At 41.1% G+C, this 15,452-nt stretch overlaps 1 protein-coding gene across 4 annotated transcripts in view; it reads left to right on the top strand.

Annotated features, from left to right (window-relative positions):
• The window catches only part of terb2 (telomere repeat binding bouquet formation protein 2), a 47,292-nt gene continuing 31,840 nt past the window's right edge, over positions 1-15,452 (top strand). The window contains exons 1-2 of one of the 4 annotated variants that reach the window (XM_063070156.1): positions 1-101; positions 14,090-14,168. In XM_063070156.1, the coding sequence (XP_062926226.1) occupies positions 14,105-14,168 (64 nt within the window). In that variant the 5' untranslated portion in view covers positions 1-101; positions 14,090-14,104. Of the gene's footprint in view, positions 102-11,022; positions 11,147-14,089; positions 14,169-15,452 lie in introns of those variants that run through there. The other 3 variants (XM_063070155.1, XR_010020815.1, XM_063070157.1) reach the window with 3 other exon arrangements.

Genomic DNA, 15,452 nt, shown 5'->3' on the forward strand with positions numbered 1-15,452 from the left:
TACAGGTTGAATCACGGCTGCAGGGTTCAGGTCCCAGAGAGTCCGAGAGTGAGGAACGACCTGATGTTTGGACGATTTAAGTGCTGGACCAGACTGAAAAGGTCAGTGTGTCGGGTTTGCAGGTGAGGCGAGGGCTGATTTTGCTCACTGTTCCACATTATTTACCCAGCTCCGCGCTGAACTGAGGCTGTAGCCTGCTCCAGCTGCAGTGATGCCTGGCTTCATGTCTTTTGTAAAACTTCAGTTCTGAAGCAATTTGCTTATTTTTATTGTTTGTATAACTTGTTTTTTTTCTCTCTCTGCACATTGGGTGTTTGACAGTCTGTTTTATGGGTTCTTTTGAAATTTCTATGTTTTGTGGCTGCTTCAACATTGTGTAATGTACACATACTTTGAACTTTGATTTGGCTGACATAGATGAATCGGGCTGATTTTATTGAAGTATTACTCTATGCTGATTGCAAGGGCTTGCTGTCCAAAACTAGATGCTGCTCTTGCTATATCATAATGACTACAAAACCATTTCACTGAGTGTGTAACAGTTTTGAATGTCCAAATATGTGAAAGCTGCTAAATAAGTGCTAAACATTTGCTTTGTTTAGAGTTGGGAGGTTCAGTTACAATCTTCCATTGTAGCATCTCTAGCAGACCCAGAGTAATGGGTTCCATCAAAGGTAGCCAAAATTAATAAATAAATGCATAGTTAAATAGATATTAACGAAAAAAATTGGTGGAATTGACAGGAAACCAAATTAAAGAAAGACATAATACAAGCTTTGTGTATCATACGTACTTTCAAATTTTAAATCAAAAGTAAGTCCAGTTATTGCAAATTACGAAGGTCACTGTAGTTTAACAAATACATCTGTTTCAATATCCATCTGTAACAAGAACTGTGATTTTCAACCCTCCCCATTGTTCAGCACATTAATAAATTTACTTTGAACTTTGATCATAAGAAAACAAGAAAACAGAAGCAGGAGTAGGTTACTTGGCACTCAACCCTGTCCCACTATTCAGTCTGATCATGGCTGACCTGCCTCAGGCCTCAACTCTTCTTCTTATCTTTCAAAAATATATTTTCTCCCTCTTTAAATATCCCCAGTACTCTAGTTATCAGAACACACCAGGGTAGAGAATTCAAGAAATTCACCATCCTCTCTGAGTTGAAACTTCTAGAAACCTCAGTAAATGACTGATCACTAATCTTGCCAGCTGGTGGTGTAGTGACATCAGTACTGGACTTCAAAGCAAGAGGTCTGGGGTTCAAATCCAGCTGGCTCCTTGCAAGCTTCCATCTGTGCTGGGTTGAGTTGAGCATTGAGCTAGTATCTTGGCCTTGTGAAAAGCAGACAAAATGTTAAAAAAACAGAAAGGTTACTGTCTGATGTACCACAAGGCACGGAGAGGAATCTTGCAACTATATTTCTTTATTTGAAATTCTCTCACAAGTAGAAACCTCTCAGAATCAGGTTTAATATCACCGGCATATGTCATGAAATTTGCTAACTTAGCAGCAGCAGCAGTACAATGTAATACATGATAAATATATTAAAAACAAATCAATTGCAGTATATATATTAAACAGTTACAATTAAAAATACTGCAAAAACAAATGATAGAAAAGTGAGGTCATGTTCATGGGTTCAATGTCCGTTCAGAAATCGGACGGCAGAGAGGAAGCAGTTGTTCCAAATCACTGAGTGTGTGCCTTCAGGCTTCTGTACCTCCTTCCTGACAGTAACAATGAGAAGAGGACATGACCTGGGTGATAGTGGTCCTCAGTGATGGATGCCCCCTTTCTGAGGCACCGTTTCTTGAAGATATCTTGGATACCACAGAAGCTAGTACCCATGATGGAGCTGACTAATTTACAACTTTCTGTAGCTTCTTTCGATCCTGTGCAGTAGCTGTCCCCCTTCCCATACCAGACAGTGATGTAGCCTGTTAGAATGTTCTCCACAGTACATCTGTAGGAAGTTTTGTGAGTATTTTAGGTGACAAATCAAATCTCCTCAAACTCCTAATGGAATATAGCCGCTGTTTTGCCTTCTTTATAGCTGCTTTGGGACCAGGTAAGATCGTCAGAGATATTAACATCCAGGAACTTGAAATTGCTCACTCTCTCCACTTCTGATCCTTCAATGAAAATTGGTTTGTGTTCCCTCGTCTTCCCCTTTCTAAAGTCCACAATCAGCTCTTTGGTCTTACTGACGTTGAGTGCAAGGCTATTGCTGCGACGCTACTCAACTTGTTGGTGTATCTCGCTCCTGAACGCAATATCATCCACACCTGAGATTCTGCTAACAATGGCTGTATCATCAGCAAATTTATTGATGGCATTTGAGCTACGCAGAGCCACAAAATCCTCGGTATTAGAGCATCTACTTTCTCAGACCCTCTCATGATCTTGTGTATTTCAATGATATCTGTATTCTTCTAAACTTCACAAATACTGACCTATTTTATAAAGGCATTGATCATAGAACAACCCTGAACTTTGTCAATTGCATCTTTATTTCTTTCATTTCATCTTTACAATAATTTTACTTCATTGTCATACTTGTTCTCCCTGTACAATATGAATTTTAAATCATTTCTCAACAAGCTTACACATTTATCGAATAAGGCATGTATGTTTTTAATGTTTAAATGGATTTTAGAAATAAACCAGTAAAAGTCATCAAGATTGCAGATCTTAACAGTATGATCAGGATAATTTTCTGCAGTGATCAGGAAGATCTTTTGTACTATTGCCTGTGCTCATATCGAGAGTTATCCAAGCATCTAGTTTCTGGTGGACTCCTCATGAAATTCAATAGGGCATTGTGAAACTATGTAAGCTTCCTAGCATAAAAATCAGTGGCATAAAAAGTCCTTCCCAAATAGCTCTTCATTTTTCTATCTTTTTTTAGGCATCCGTTAGTCTCATGAGACCATGGATTTGCACCTTGGAAAGTTTCCAGGGTGCAGGCCTGGGCAAGGTTGTATGGAAGACCAGCAGTTGCCCATGCTGCAAGTCTCCCCTCTCCACGCCTCCGAAGTTGTCCAATGGAAGGGCATTAGGACCCATACAGCTTGGCACCAATGTTCCCTCTAATTTTTAGTAGTCAGTGTGCGCAAAAATCTTACGTTGTGCAATTTTTTTTCCTGTGACAAAAGTATGTGCACACTGAATGCACACATGGACAGTTTATGTAGGTTTACAAAATATTTGACATAAAACTGCACAGAATAACAACAAAATAACATACATATTTAAGTCACACACACAAAAAATGCTGGTGAACACAGCAGGCCAGGCAGCATCTATAGGAAGAGGTACAGTCGATGTTTCAGGCCAAGACCCTTTGTCAGGACTAACTGAAAGAAGAGATAGTAAGATATTTGAAAATGGGAGGGGGAGGGGGTGATCCAAAATGATAGGAGAAGACAGGAGGGGGAAGGATGGAGCTAAGAGCTGGAAAGTTGATTGGCAAAAGGGATATGAGGCTGGAGAATGGAGAGGATCATGGGATGGGAGGCCTATGGAGAAAGAAAGGGGGAGGGGGGAAGCCCAGAGGATGGGCAAGGAGTTATAGTGAGAGGGACAGAGGGAGAAAAAAGAGAGAAAAAAAAGGGGAAAGAAAAAAATGATAATAATAAATAAATAAGGGATAGGGTACGAAGGGGAGGAGGAGCATTAACGGAAGTTAGAGAAGTCAACGTGCATGCCATCAGGTTGGAGATATTTAATTTTTATCATAGTTAAGTCACTCTTATTTTTTCTTTCTCCTGTCTTTGGCATGTATTTACCCATTCTTTGTAAACTCTATCTCGACTAATAGAACGTCCATCCCATTGTTAGCTTTTGATTCTCATTAACATATCCAAATGACATTCACCTAAACAGTTTCTCAGCTTGTTTTTGAGTTGATTCATTAGGCTAAAACCTCGCTCACAGTCCGCACTAGACGCAAGAAATTTTCCCCCAATGTCCATCAACTGTGCAAGGTCGCAAAACTGTTCATTTTGAAGTACAGTACAAATGCCACCATTTGAGCAAAGTTTGAAATTGGTTCAGATTTAATTTTTTCTTGCACGGAAAATTTGAAATCATTAAACTGTCTAACTATTACAATATTTTCAGCTAGAAAATCATGATATTTTAGACATAAGGCATTAACTTGTTCATCGCCAAATGTGAAGTCACAATCTGCAATTGCGGAGAAATCAAAAGCTGACCATTCTTGTACCTCAACTTTGATCTCCTCTGAGTTTGATTGTTTTTGCTCTCACTCATCTGCACTCAACCGTAACATGCGTAGCACTCCTGTAACGGTAATGATGGGTTCTGTTGCCTGAGCTTTTGTACACCATCCAAATGTGATTTACTTGCCAAATGATGCTTCAAAAAGTCAACTTTCCAAATATCATCCCACTTCTTTCCGCTAGCAAATTCTCCAGCAACTTTCGCATCATGACAATACAAACAGATAACTCCAGTTTCTGAATCATACATAAATATTTCTCATAGCTATGACCTCATGAGCTTTCCGTGTAACAGTTTCTACCATTTTGTTAAGCTACTCAACTTTAAACAAATTTGCAGTTCTTTTGCGCTTCTCACCCTTCGCTTCTTTTGAATTCGACATAGTGAATCAATACTTTTTCCAATAAATACTTAGTAAGCTATCTACAGGATTTGAAACGGATCTTTGTAAACTTTACGATATGAACACTGTCCGCCAAACATGGCTGCCGCCGTGATGCAGCTGTACAAACTGGAACAAGATAGGTGAGGTGATGTAAATTAGTGACGTGCATTGTGGTATTTGAAAAACTGACTAACTAGTTAACAGAAAGAGTTAGCTAAAAGACTATTTTCAATAAGTACAATTATTAACTACTACGTTATTTTAGGTAACTAACCTTTTGTGTGCACATTAATTTCCTTTGTGCACTGGTTGAAAAACGTGTGCGCTCGCACATGCACACAGCTTAAAGGAACTATGCTTGGCACCAGTATTGTCGCAGAACAATGTGTGGTTAAGTGCCTTGATCAAGGACACAAACGCTGCCTCAGCCAAGGCTCAAACTAGCAACCTTCAAATCACTAGACGAATGCTTTAACCACTAGGCCACGCGCCGACACATTTTTCTATCATCTATATGCTTATCCAAGAGTTTCTTAAATGTCCCTACCACCACCTTGGCAGCACATTTCACACACCCACCACTCTGTATATCAAAAACTACCTCTGACATACCCCATACTTTCCTTCAATCACCGTAAAAATATGCCCCATATTTAGCCATTTCTGTCTATGCATCTTATCATTTTGTACACCTCTGTCAAGTCACCTCACATTCTCCTTCACTCTGAAGAGAAAAAACACTCAACCTATCCTTATATAACATGTTCTCCAGTCTAGAGCATCCTCTCTAAAGCTTCTATAAGACCATAACACATAGGAGCAAAATTAGGCCATTCAGCTCATCGAGTCTGCTCTGCCATTCTATCATGGCTGATCCTGGATCACTCAACCCCATACACGTGCTTTCTTGCCGTATTCTTTGATACCCTGACCAATCAAGAAACGATCAACCTTCGCCTTAAATATATGCAAGGACTTGGTTTTACCGCAGGCTGTGGCAAAGCATTCCACAGATTTACTAGTCTCTGGCTAAAAATACCCCTCCTTACCTCTGTCCTAAAGGGTCACCCCTCAATTTTGAGGCTGTGCCTTTTAGTTCTGGATACTTCTACCAAAAGAACCATCCTCTCCACATGCACCCTATCTAGTCCTTTCAACATTTGATAGGTTTCAATGAGATCCCCCCACATTCCTCTAAATACCTGTGAGTACAGGCCCAAAACTGCCAAAACGCTCCTCATACGTTAACCCCTTCATTCCTGGAATCATCTTTGTGAATCTCCTCTGGACTCTCTCAATGATAACAAATCCTTTCTTAGATATGATGCCCAAAACTGTTGGCAATACTCCAAGTGCGGCCTCACTAGTGTCTTAAAAAGGCTCAGCATTATCTGCTTGCTTTTATATTCTATTCCCCTTGAAATAAATGCCAACATTGCATTAGCCTTCTTTACCACAGACTCAACCTGTAAATTAAAGTTCTGGGAGTCTTGTATGAGGACTCCTAAGTTCCTCTGCACTCTGATGTTTGAACCTTCACCCCATTTAGGTAATAGTCCACACTATTATTCCTGTTACCAGAATGCATTACCATACATTTCCCAAATTTGTATTGAATCTGCCACTTTTTGCCCACTCTTCCAATTTGTCTAAATCCTGCTGAAATCGCAATGCTTCCTCAGCACTACCTACCCCTCCACCTATCTTCGTATCATCCGCAAACTTTGCTACAAAGCTATCAATTTCATTATTTTCCACATCCTTCCTGTAATAAGGTGACAAGAACTGAACATAATACTCCAAGTGTGGTTTAACCAGAGTTTTATAGAGCTGCAATATTACCTTGCAACTCCTGAACTCAATTCTCCTACTAATGAAGGCCAACATACCATATGCCTTTTTAACCAAGTCAACTTGCGCAGTAACTTTGAGGGATCTATGCATGTGAATCCCATGCATGTGCTCCTCTGCACTGTTAAGAATCCTGCCATTAACCCTGTCTTCTGCATTCAAGTTTGACCTTCCAAAGTGTATTGATTCACACTTTCCTGGGTTGAACTCCATCTGCCACTTCACAGCCCAGCTCTACATCCTATCGACAACCCTCAAAAACCCTTTACACTATCCACAGCACCACCAACCTTCATCTGCAAACTTACTGACACACCCTTTCACTTCCTCATCCAAGTCATTTATAAAAATCACAAAGAGCAGGATGCCCAGAACAGGTCCCTGCAGAACACCACTGGTCACTCATTTCCAGTCAGAATACACTTCATCTACTACAGCCTTCTGTGGACAAGTCAATTCTGAATTCACACAGCAAAGTTTCCTGGATCCCATGCCTCCTAACTTTCTGAATGGCCCTATGATAGGGAACTTTGTCAAATGCCTTACTAAAATCCATACACACCACATCCCTTCATCAATTTGTTTTGTCACTTCCTCAAAGAATTCAATCAGGCTCATGAGGCATGACCCACCCCTCAGAAAGCCATGCTGACTTTCCCTAATCAGATTATGCTTCTTCAAATGCTCGTAAATTCTTTCTCTGAGAATCATTTCCTATCACTGATGTAAGGCTCACAGGTCTATAGTTCTCAGGGTTATTTCTATTTCTTTTCTTCAACAAAAGAATAACTACAAGGCCATAAGATTTAAGAGCAGAATTAGGCCATTTGACCCATCGAGTCTGCTCCACCATTTCATCACAGCTGATACATTTTCCCTCTTAGCCCCAGTCTCCAGCCTTCTCCTCCTACTCCATCATGCCCTGACTAATCAAGAATCTATCAACCTCTGCCTTAAATATACCCAATGACTTGGCCTCCACAGCTGCGTGTGGCAGGGAATTCCACAGATTCACCACTCCCTGGCTAAAGAAATGCCTCCTTGTCTTAGTTCTAAAAGAAACCCTCTCTATTCTTAGACTCCACCAGCATAGCAAACATCCTCTCCACATCCACTCTATCAAGGGTTTTCAACGTTCGATAAGTTTCAATGAGATCACCCCTCATTCTTCTGAATTGCAGTGAGTAAATGTCCAGAACAATTAAAAGCTCTTCATATGACAAGCCTTTCAAACCTGGAGTCAGTTTTATGAACCTCCCTTGAACCCTCTCCAATGTCAGCATATCCTTTCATACATAAGTCCCTTGGTGCCTCAGTTTTTTGAATTTTCTCTCCATTTAGAAAACAGTCTACCCTTTTATTTCTTCTACCAAAGTGCATGACCATACACTTTCCCACACTGTATTACATCTGCCACTTCTTTACCCATTCTCTTAATCTCTCTAAGTCCTTCTGTACCCTCTCTACTTTCTCAAAACTACCTGCCATTCCACCTATCTTCATATCGTCCGCAAACTTGGCCACAAAGCCATTAATTCTGTCATCCAAGTCATTGACATATAACGTAAAAAGCGGTCCCAACACAGACCACTGTGGAACTCCACTAGTCACTGGCAGCCAACCAGATAAAGCTCCCTTTATCCCTACTGTTTGCCTCCTACCAATCAGCCACTGCTTTACCCATGCTAGTATCTTTCCCGTAATATCATTGACTCTTAATTTGTTAAGCAGCCTCATGTGTGACACATTGTCGAAGGCTTTGTTAAAATCCAAGTGCACAACATCCACTGATTCTCCTTTGTCTATCCTGTTTGTTATTTCTTCAAATTCCAACAGATTTATCAGGCAAGATTTCCCTAAAGGAAACTATGCCAACGATGGCCTATTTTATCATGTGCCTCCAAGTACCCCAGAACCATATCCATAAAAATCGACTCCAACATCTTCCCAACCATTGAGTTCAGACTAACTGGGCAATCATTTCAATTCTTCTGCCTCTCTCGCTTCTTGAAGAGTGGAGTGACATTTGCAATTTTGCAGTCCTCCAGAACCAATTGTTTTTTGAAAGATCATTAACAATGCTCTGTTAATAACAATCTTTTCAGCCACCTGTTTCAGAACCATGGGGTGTAGACCATCTGGTCCAGGTGATTTATCTACCTTCAGATCTTTCAGTTTCCTATGAACCTTCTACCTAGTAATGGCAACTCACATACTTTTGCTCCTTGACACTCTCAAACTTCTGGCATACTGCTAATGTCTTTCACAGTGAAGATTGGTGCAAAATACTTATTCCGTTCACCTGCCATTACTAACTATCCAGCATAATTTCCAGTGGTCCAATATCCACTCTTGCCTCTCTTTTATGTATCTGAAGAAATGTTTGGTATCCTCCTTAATATTATTAGCTAACTTACCTTCGTATTCCATCTTTTCCTTCTTAATGACTTTTTTAGTTGCCTTCTGTTGGTTTTTAAAAGATTCCCAATCCTCCAACTTCCCACACTTATTGCACCATGCTCTGAGCCCATGACCTTCTCATCTTTTAACAGTTTCTTGAGGTTTTGGAGATGTTTCTTGTCACCCTCACTGGTAAAAATGATGTCATCCAAGTAATACCCAGTGCCTGGACATTCTTGCAGCACTGGTCCATAGTTTTCTGTCAGAGTGCAGGTGCAGATGCTACTCTAAAAAATAAGCATATTGTAGTGATAAAGTCCCTTGTGAGTGGTTATGGTGAGAAATACGTTGGACTCTTCTTTCATCTCCATCTACAAATAGGCTCCACTAAGTCCACTTTGTTTAAGTGCCCTCCCCTTCACCATTCTCCTCTCACACCTTATCTCCTTACCCGCCCATCACCTCCCTCTGGTGCTCCTCCCACTTTCCTTTCATCCATGGCCTTCTGTTCTCTCCTATCAGATTCCCCCTTCTCTTGCCCTGTATCTCTCACTAATCAACCTCCCAGCTCTTTTCCTCAACCTTACCCCCTTCCTGGTTTCACCTATCACCTTGTGTTTCTTCCACCCTTCCACCCACCTTCTAATTCTGATTCCTCATCTTTTTTTCTCCAGTCCTGATGAAGGGTCTCGGACTGAAACGTCAACTTACTCTTTTCCATAGATGCTGCCTGGCCTGCTGAGTTCCTCCAGCATTTTGTGTGTGTTGCTTGAATTTCCAGTATCTGGAGATTTTCTCTTGTTTGTGATAGTCCTCTGTCTCCAGGCATGTTTCCTCTTCTATCCCTGATCAGTCCTCATTCTAGTCTTCCTCCTGTGTTTAATGAACATGTAGAATGCTTTGGGATTTTCCTTAATCCTAATAGCCAAGGCCTTCTCATGCCCCCTTCTAGCTCTCCTAACTTCATTCTTAATCTCATTCCTGGTTACCTTGTGACTCTCTAGAGTCCTGTATGATCTTTGTTAAACGTTAAATATGCTTCTTTCATCCTCTTGACTAGATCTTGCACATCTCATGTCAATCATGGTTTCTTCATCCTACCTCTTTCCCTGCCTCAATGGAACAAGCCTATCCAGATTCCCATGCACTCAGAGTCGGCTGTGGTCGGGTGCTTCCAATGCATTGGCAGTTGTCGGCGCCTGGAGATTTATGGCAGGGAGAGTTTCTCCCTTTTGCCGCCTGCTATCGGGACTATCAGGAGTCGATCGGAACGTTGAGACATTTTTTTACCGTGCCCATGGTCTGCTCTTTATCAAATTATGGTATTGCTTTGCACTGCTGTAACTATATGTTATAATTATGTGGTTTTGTCAGTGTTAGTCTTTGGTTTGTCCTGTTTTTTTGTGATATCACTCTGGAGGAACATTATATCATCTCTTAATGCGTGCATTTCTAAATGACAATAAACGAGGACCGAGTGTCCACATAATCTAATCTAAAAAAAGTGCTCCCTAAACAAGATCCACATTTCCGTTGTGCATTTCCCTGAGAACATCGGTTCCCAACTTACACTCCCCAGTTCCACCCTAATGGAATCACAAATGTCAACGGATGGCAATCTTCCACATGGACCAGTTGGTCAGAAGGACCTGCTTCACCGCTGTAGGACTCTGACACAGAGACGCTGCTCAGTGCGAACAACGTGTCCTGATACAAAGGGAACCTGGCGTGCCCGCGCGCTCGCTCCAGGACTCGGCCCGGCGTGCCCGCGCGTGCACTCCGGAGCGCGGCTGAACGGAACAAGTCCCTCAATCTGTTATACGCGCGCTCACACGAATTGTCGGGATCCTGCCTGGTGGCGGAGGAAAAAAAGGCGGATATGGTTTCCAACGTCCCTACCCACCTTCCCCTACTTTCTCTGTAATTTATATTTTTCTCCTCTCTTTTCAGACCTCTTTTTATCTCTTCCCACATATACTCGCTGGGTTTCATGCTCATTTTCCCGCTCTTCTTTACTCTATATTTAATAAATGGTTTATTAAAAACAAGTCGTTTGAGTTCGCGCGGTTTTTAACTTCTCAGCCAATGATCAGCCGCCGTTTTCCCCGCGTGCAGCGGGTCTCGAGGTTGACGTTCGGTTTCGGCGCGCGCCGACAACGGTCGGTCATGTCGGGCCGGCGGCAAAGCCCGCTTCCTGGATCATCGCCATCGCCATCGTTGTGCGGGGCATTCGCTGCTATCTTTGGAAAGGAGCGCAGGTATTAATGAAACCGATGTACAGTATAATAAATAAACAAAACAGCATAGTGAGGGACTTATTATTGGAAAAGTTGATCCGGTTTGAGTGCACATTAAACCAATGAAAGTCTCTTGGTTCTTGATCCTCTAAAATATTCCGCATGGAATTTAAATTGGAGGTGGTGGAGGGTGGGCTTAAGAAGGAGATTTTTGAAAATATACACACCTGCAATCTTCGCCAAGTTTGTCAGTTGGAGGAGCCGGCCATTCGCCTCTGGACGTGCAAATCAGGAATGTACTGTAATGGTCGTATTAATTAAACGTTTAGAAATGGAAGATTTTTTTATTAAACTCTTCAAGTAGAGTTAAGGTGTAATTAAAAAGTCATATGCAAAGCTAATGTAATTAAAATACTTAGATATCCAGTCATTATTTAGACCTTGGACAGCGGCATTATCCTTGTACAGTAATGGTTAATGAGAAATGGGTGGAAATTGGGTTGTTGGGTTTGCATTGAAAACTGACATAGACGTGAGCTGAATGGACTGTGGTGAATCGGGTAATTGAAAGGGTAGATGATAGAGCAAAACAGGCCCTTACCGAGTCAGGGATAGATTTTGTAGTCAATATCAGAAACTATAAAGCGGAATCTTGTATTAGGTTGGTTGGAATTGGAAAACTGTGGGACAGAAGTGGGACAGGGAGGAGCTATTACGATTTGTTTCCATCAGTTCAGGGGAGGTGCCTTTTGGGAAGGAATTGGAAGGAGGATGTGTGGTTGGTGAGACTGAGGTTTGGACATACGGGTTTGCTCTCCACTTTGGCATTTGTTGGTAAGCATGGGAATGGGTGGTGTGATTTTTATGAGTTCCCAGAGACAGTGGAACATGTGATCATGGTATGTCGGAGATGTTCATTGGAACTAGGTTGCAGGATATTCTGGCACCTGGGGCAGGGATGGTTAAGTCATGTGGGACTCTGGTGCATTTTTAAATTAAGACAGGTTTGGGAGGCAGGATCTGATCTCCATCATGGTTCCTGTCATACTCCATTGCAGTAGGAGGACCTTCCTGATAGGTACAAGCCACCATTACCACACAAAAAAAGCAAAAAAAGACTGGTGAAGTTATGTAAAAACAAAATGTTTGGAGAGATGACATCAATACTTTTTTTGCAAAATCCTTGAAATTTACAGGAAGATTAAGCAAATTAAGATTGATGACCTCTCCCTGGTCAATATTTCCAGTAACGAGAATCTAATTATATTTGACCTGAACCTTTGGCCAGCACATACTACTTGCATGCAAGCTTCATCCCAGGAAGAGGTTAGCAGGTAGACAGAGGAAAAAATTCAGTAATGTGCTCAAAGAATATTTGAGAAAATACAACAAACCTATACTCATGGTTACCTGCTTCCTCTTCTGTCTTTTTTTTCTCTTGTCTCTTCATCTGCCAGTTCCTCCTACATTCATCCTACATTCATCCTAGCATTCTGTTTCTTTCCCCTCCTTGCCCCACCTGCTGAGCACCCATACCTTGGCTGCAAATGTTGGAATTTGGAGCAACACAAAAACTCCATGCCTAATCCTTCATCCTCCCCTTTCTCATTTGAGACCCCTTGTCCCACCACCTCACATCCCCTTAGCCCACCATCCCACTGCCATGTGTCGCCTCTGCTATGGATGGGAACCTCAAGATCCCTCTGTCCTCCTCTGATCCCATGACTGACCTGTGCTGTGTCTTCACTATCTGTTTTGAGCTCCTCTGAGGCAGAAGCATCTGTCCTTAGAGGCATTACCTTCATACCTCTCTGGCTACCATAATATTCTTATGCTGTTGCCTCTTCACCTCTGGTCATCACCTGCCAGCTCTTGCTCTACTCCTCCCTCAACCTTTTCCCTCCAGATGATCCATCCATCACCAAAGATCCCCACCATTTAGGCCATGCTCCATTCTCACTGCTACCATGAGACAGGAGATACAGAAGCCTTAGGTCCCACACCACCAAGTTCAGGAACAGTTATCTTACAACTATCAAGCTTCTGAACCAGCATGGTTAACATCACTCACCACAACTCTGAACTGATTCTATGACCTGTGGGCTAACTTCCAAGGACTTTTACAGCTCATGTGCTCAGTATTGAATATATTTGCTAATTTGTCGTCTTTTGCACATTGATTGTGTGACAGGTTTTGTTTATGTTTTTTGTTGATTCTATTGTGTTTCTTTATTTTTCTGAAATAAAATGAATCTCAAGGTAATATGTGGTAATATATACATACATTGATAATAAATTTACTTTGAGATGAAGGGTCTTGTTCTGAAATGTCTACTGTTCAGTTCCCTACATAGATGTTTCCAGAACTAGCTGAGTTCCTCCAACGTTTGTGTGCTGTTTCCAAGTACATTGATTTATGACTAGGTGACACATATTTTCCCTCCACACATGTTGAACCACTGAATTCTTCCAGTGTTGTTTTTGTTCTAGATTTCAGCATCTGCAGTCTCATTTGTTTTTGTATTATCCTGTTACATATCCTTAATTATCTACAACTGGGGTTCCCAGCCTGGGATTCACAGACCCTTTGTTTATGGTAAGGGTCCATGGCATAAAAAGGTTGGGAATCCCTGATCTATAGACTTGTGCTGATGCCTTATTGGTAGATAAAATCCAAAATAGAACACCAAAGTCAACCAATTATGTGCAAAAAAAAAGTTATATTGTAAGTTTGAGTCCAGGTGTTCATCTTAAATACAGTAGCTTAAAATATAAAATCCTTGAATACATTTTGTTTCTTTGTACATATTATTGTGACTGTTTTGCTTCCTATCCGTTGAAGTACTGTAGTAACCAAGGGTGAGTTGATTTTAGCTTTCCTTAAAAACACTTCTCGTGAGTTTTAATGAATTATATTTCCTTGTACTAAAGCTTTGGATTTTCGTTTGTTTTAATGAACACCAGGTCCCCGGGTAAAAGATGCATAGGTCTAAAAAGGCTTGGTTTTCCCAGAGTGTGAGCAGACACATTTGTGATCTTTGGGGTATGTATGTGCAACAACTTTCATTCAAGATTGTATTTATATTTTATTGATTGTTGCAGATTTATAACTTTAATCAATGGGGCGCCACGGTAATGTGGCAGTTAGTGTGATGCTGATATAGTTTGGGTGGTTGGATTTCGGAATTCAATTCCGACACTGTCTGTCAGGAGTTTCTATGTTCCTCTCCGTGAACACATGAGTTTCTTCTGAGTACCCTGGTTTCCTCCCACATTCCAAAGATGCACTGGTTAGTAGGTTAATTAGTCATTGTAAATTGATCTGTGATTAGGCTAGGGTTAAGTAGGTGGGTTGCTGGGCAATACAGCTGGTTGGGCTGGAGGGGCCTGTTCTACACTGTATATCTATATAAATAAAATAAAGAAATAATCCATGGTGTATTCACTATGATCTCTTTATTCAAGATAGGGATATCATTTGTAGATAAAGCTATAGGAAGTATTAAAATTGGGTGGTTATGTAGTTTAAAAATAATAAAACTGTGTTTGCTGCAATTGATTAATTTATGGGGAAATTACTTGAAGGAATAAAAATATACATAGAGTGCAATGTTTCCAGCCTATGTTCTACTATGTTAAAGTAAAATACCAATATGGCAGATACAATGAAATACTTCTAATATGCTTGTGTAATTGTTAAGACCATATGGTAGGTCAGCAGAATTAGGCCATTTGGCCCATCAAGACAGCTCCACCATTCCATCGTGGCTGATTTGTTATCCCTCTCTACCCATTCCCTTACCTTAAATGTACTATTGTACCAGCCTAGACCACTTCCTCTGGCAACTCATTCCATATACTCACCACACTGTATGAAAATGTCACCCCCTCAGGTTGCTTTTAAATCTTTCCCCTCTCACCCAAAACTCCCTGGTTTTGCACTCCTCAATCCTGGGAGAAAAGACTATTACAATCCACCTTATCTATGTCTCATAATTTTAAACACTTCTATAAGGTGTTATATAGGTTCTCCTCATCCTCCTACGTTCCAAGGAATAAAGGCCTAGCCTGGCCTGTCTTTCCCTATGACTCAAGTTCCCTAATCATGGCAATGTCTTTGGAGGGGATGAAGAAGCTGGACTTGCTGCTGACCATATTACTGCTTGTTCCAGGAAGGTATCGGAGTCAATACACAAAGGCGGTGTAAGGGCATGTGATTGCCTTAGGCGTTTCTTTTGCTGTGTAAAGTTAATGGAAGACTTCAATGAATCAGAATTTATTGGAGTTTTAGTTGAGCTGTTTACCTTGGTAGATGTAATATTATACT

Source organism: Mobula hypostoma, chromosome 18 (assembly GCF_963921235.1).
Source record: "Mobula hypostoma chromosome 18, sMobHyp1.1, whole genome shotgun sequence".
NCBI classification, from domain to species: Eukaryota; Metazoa; Chordata; class Chondrichthyes; order Myliobatiformes; family Myliobatidae; genus Mobula; species Mobula hypostoma.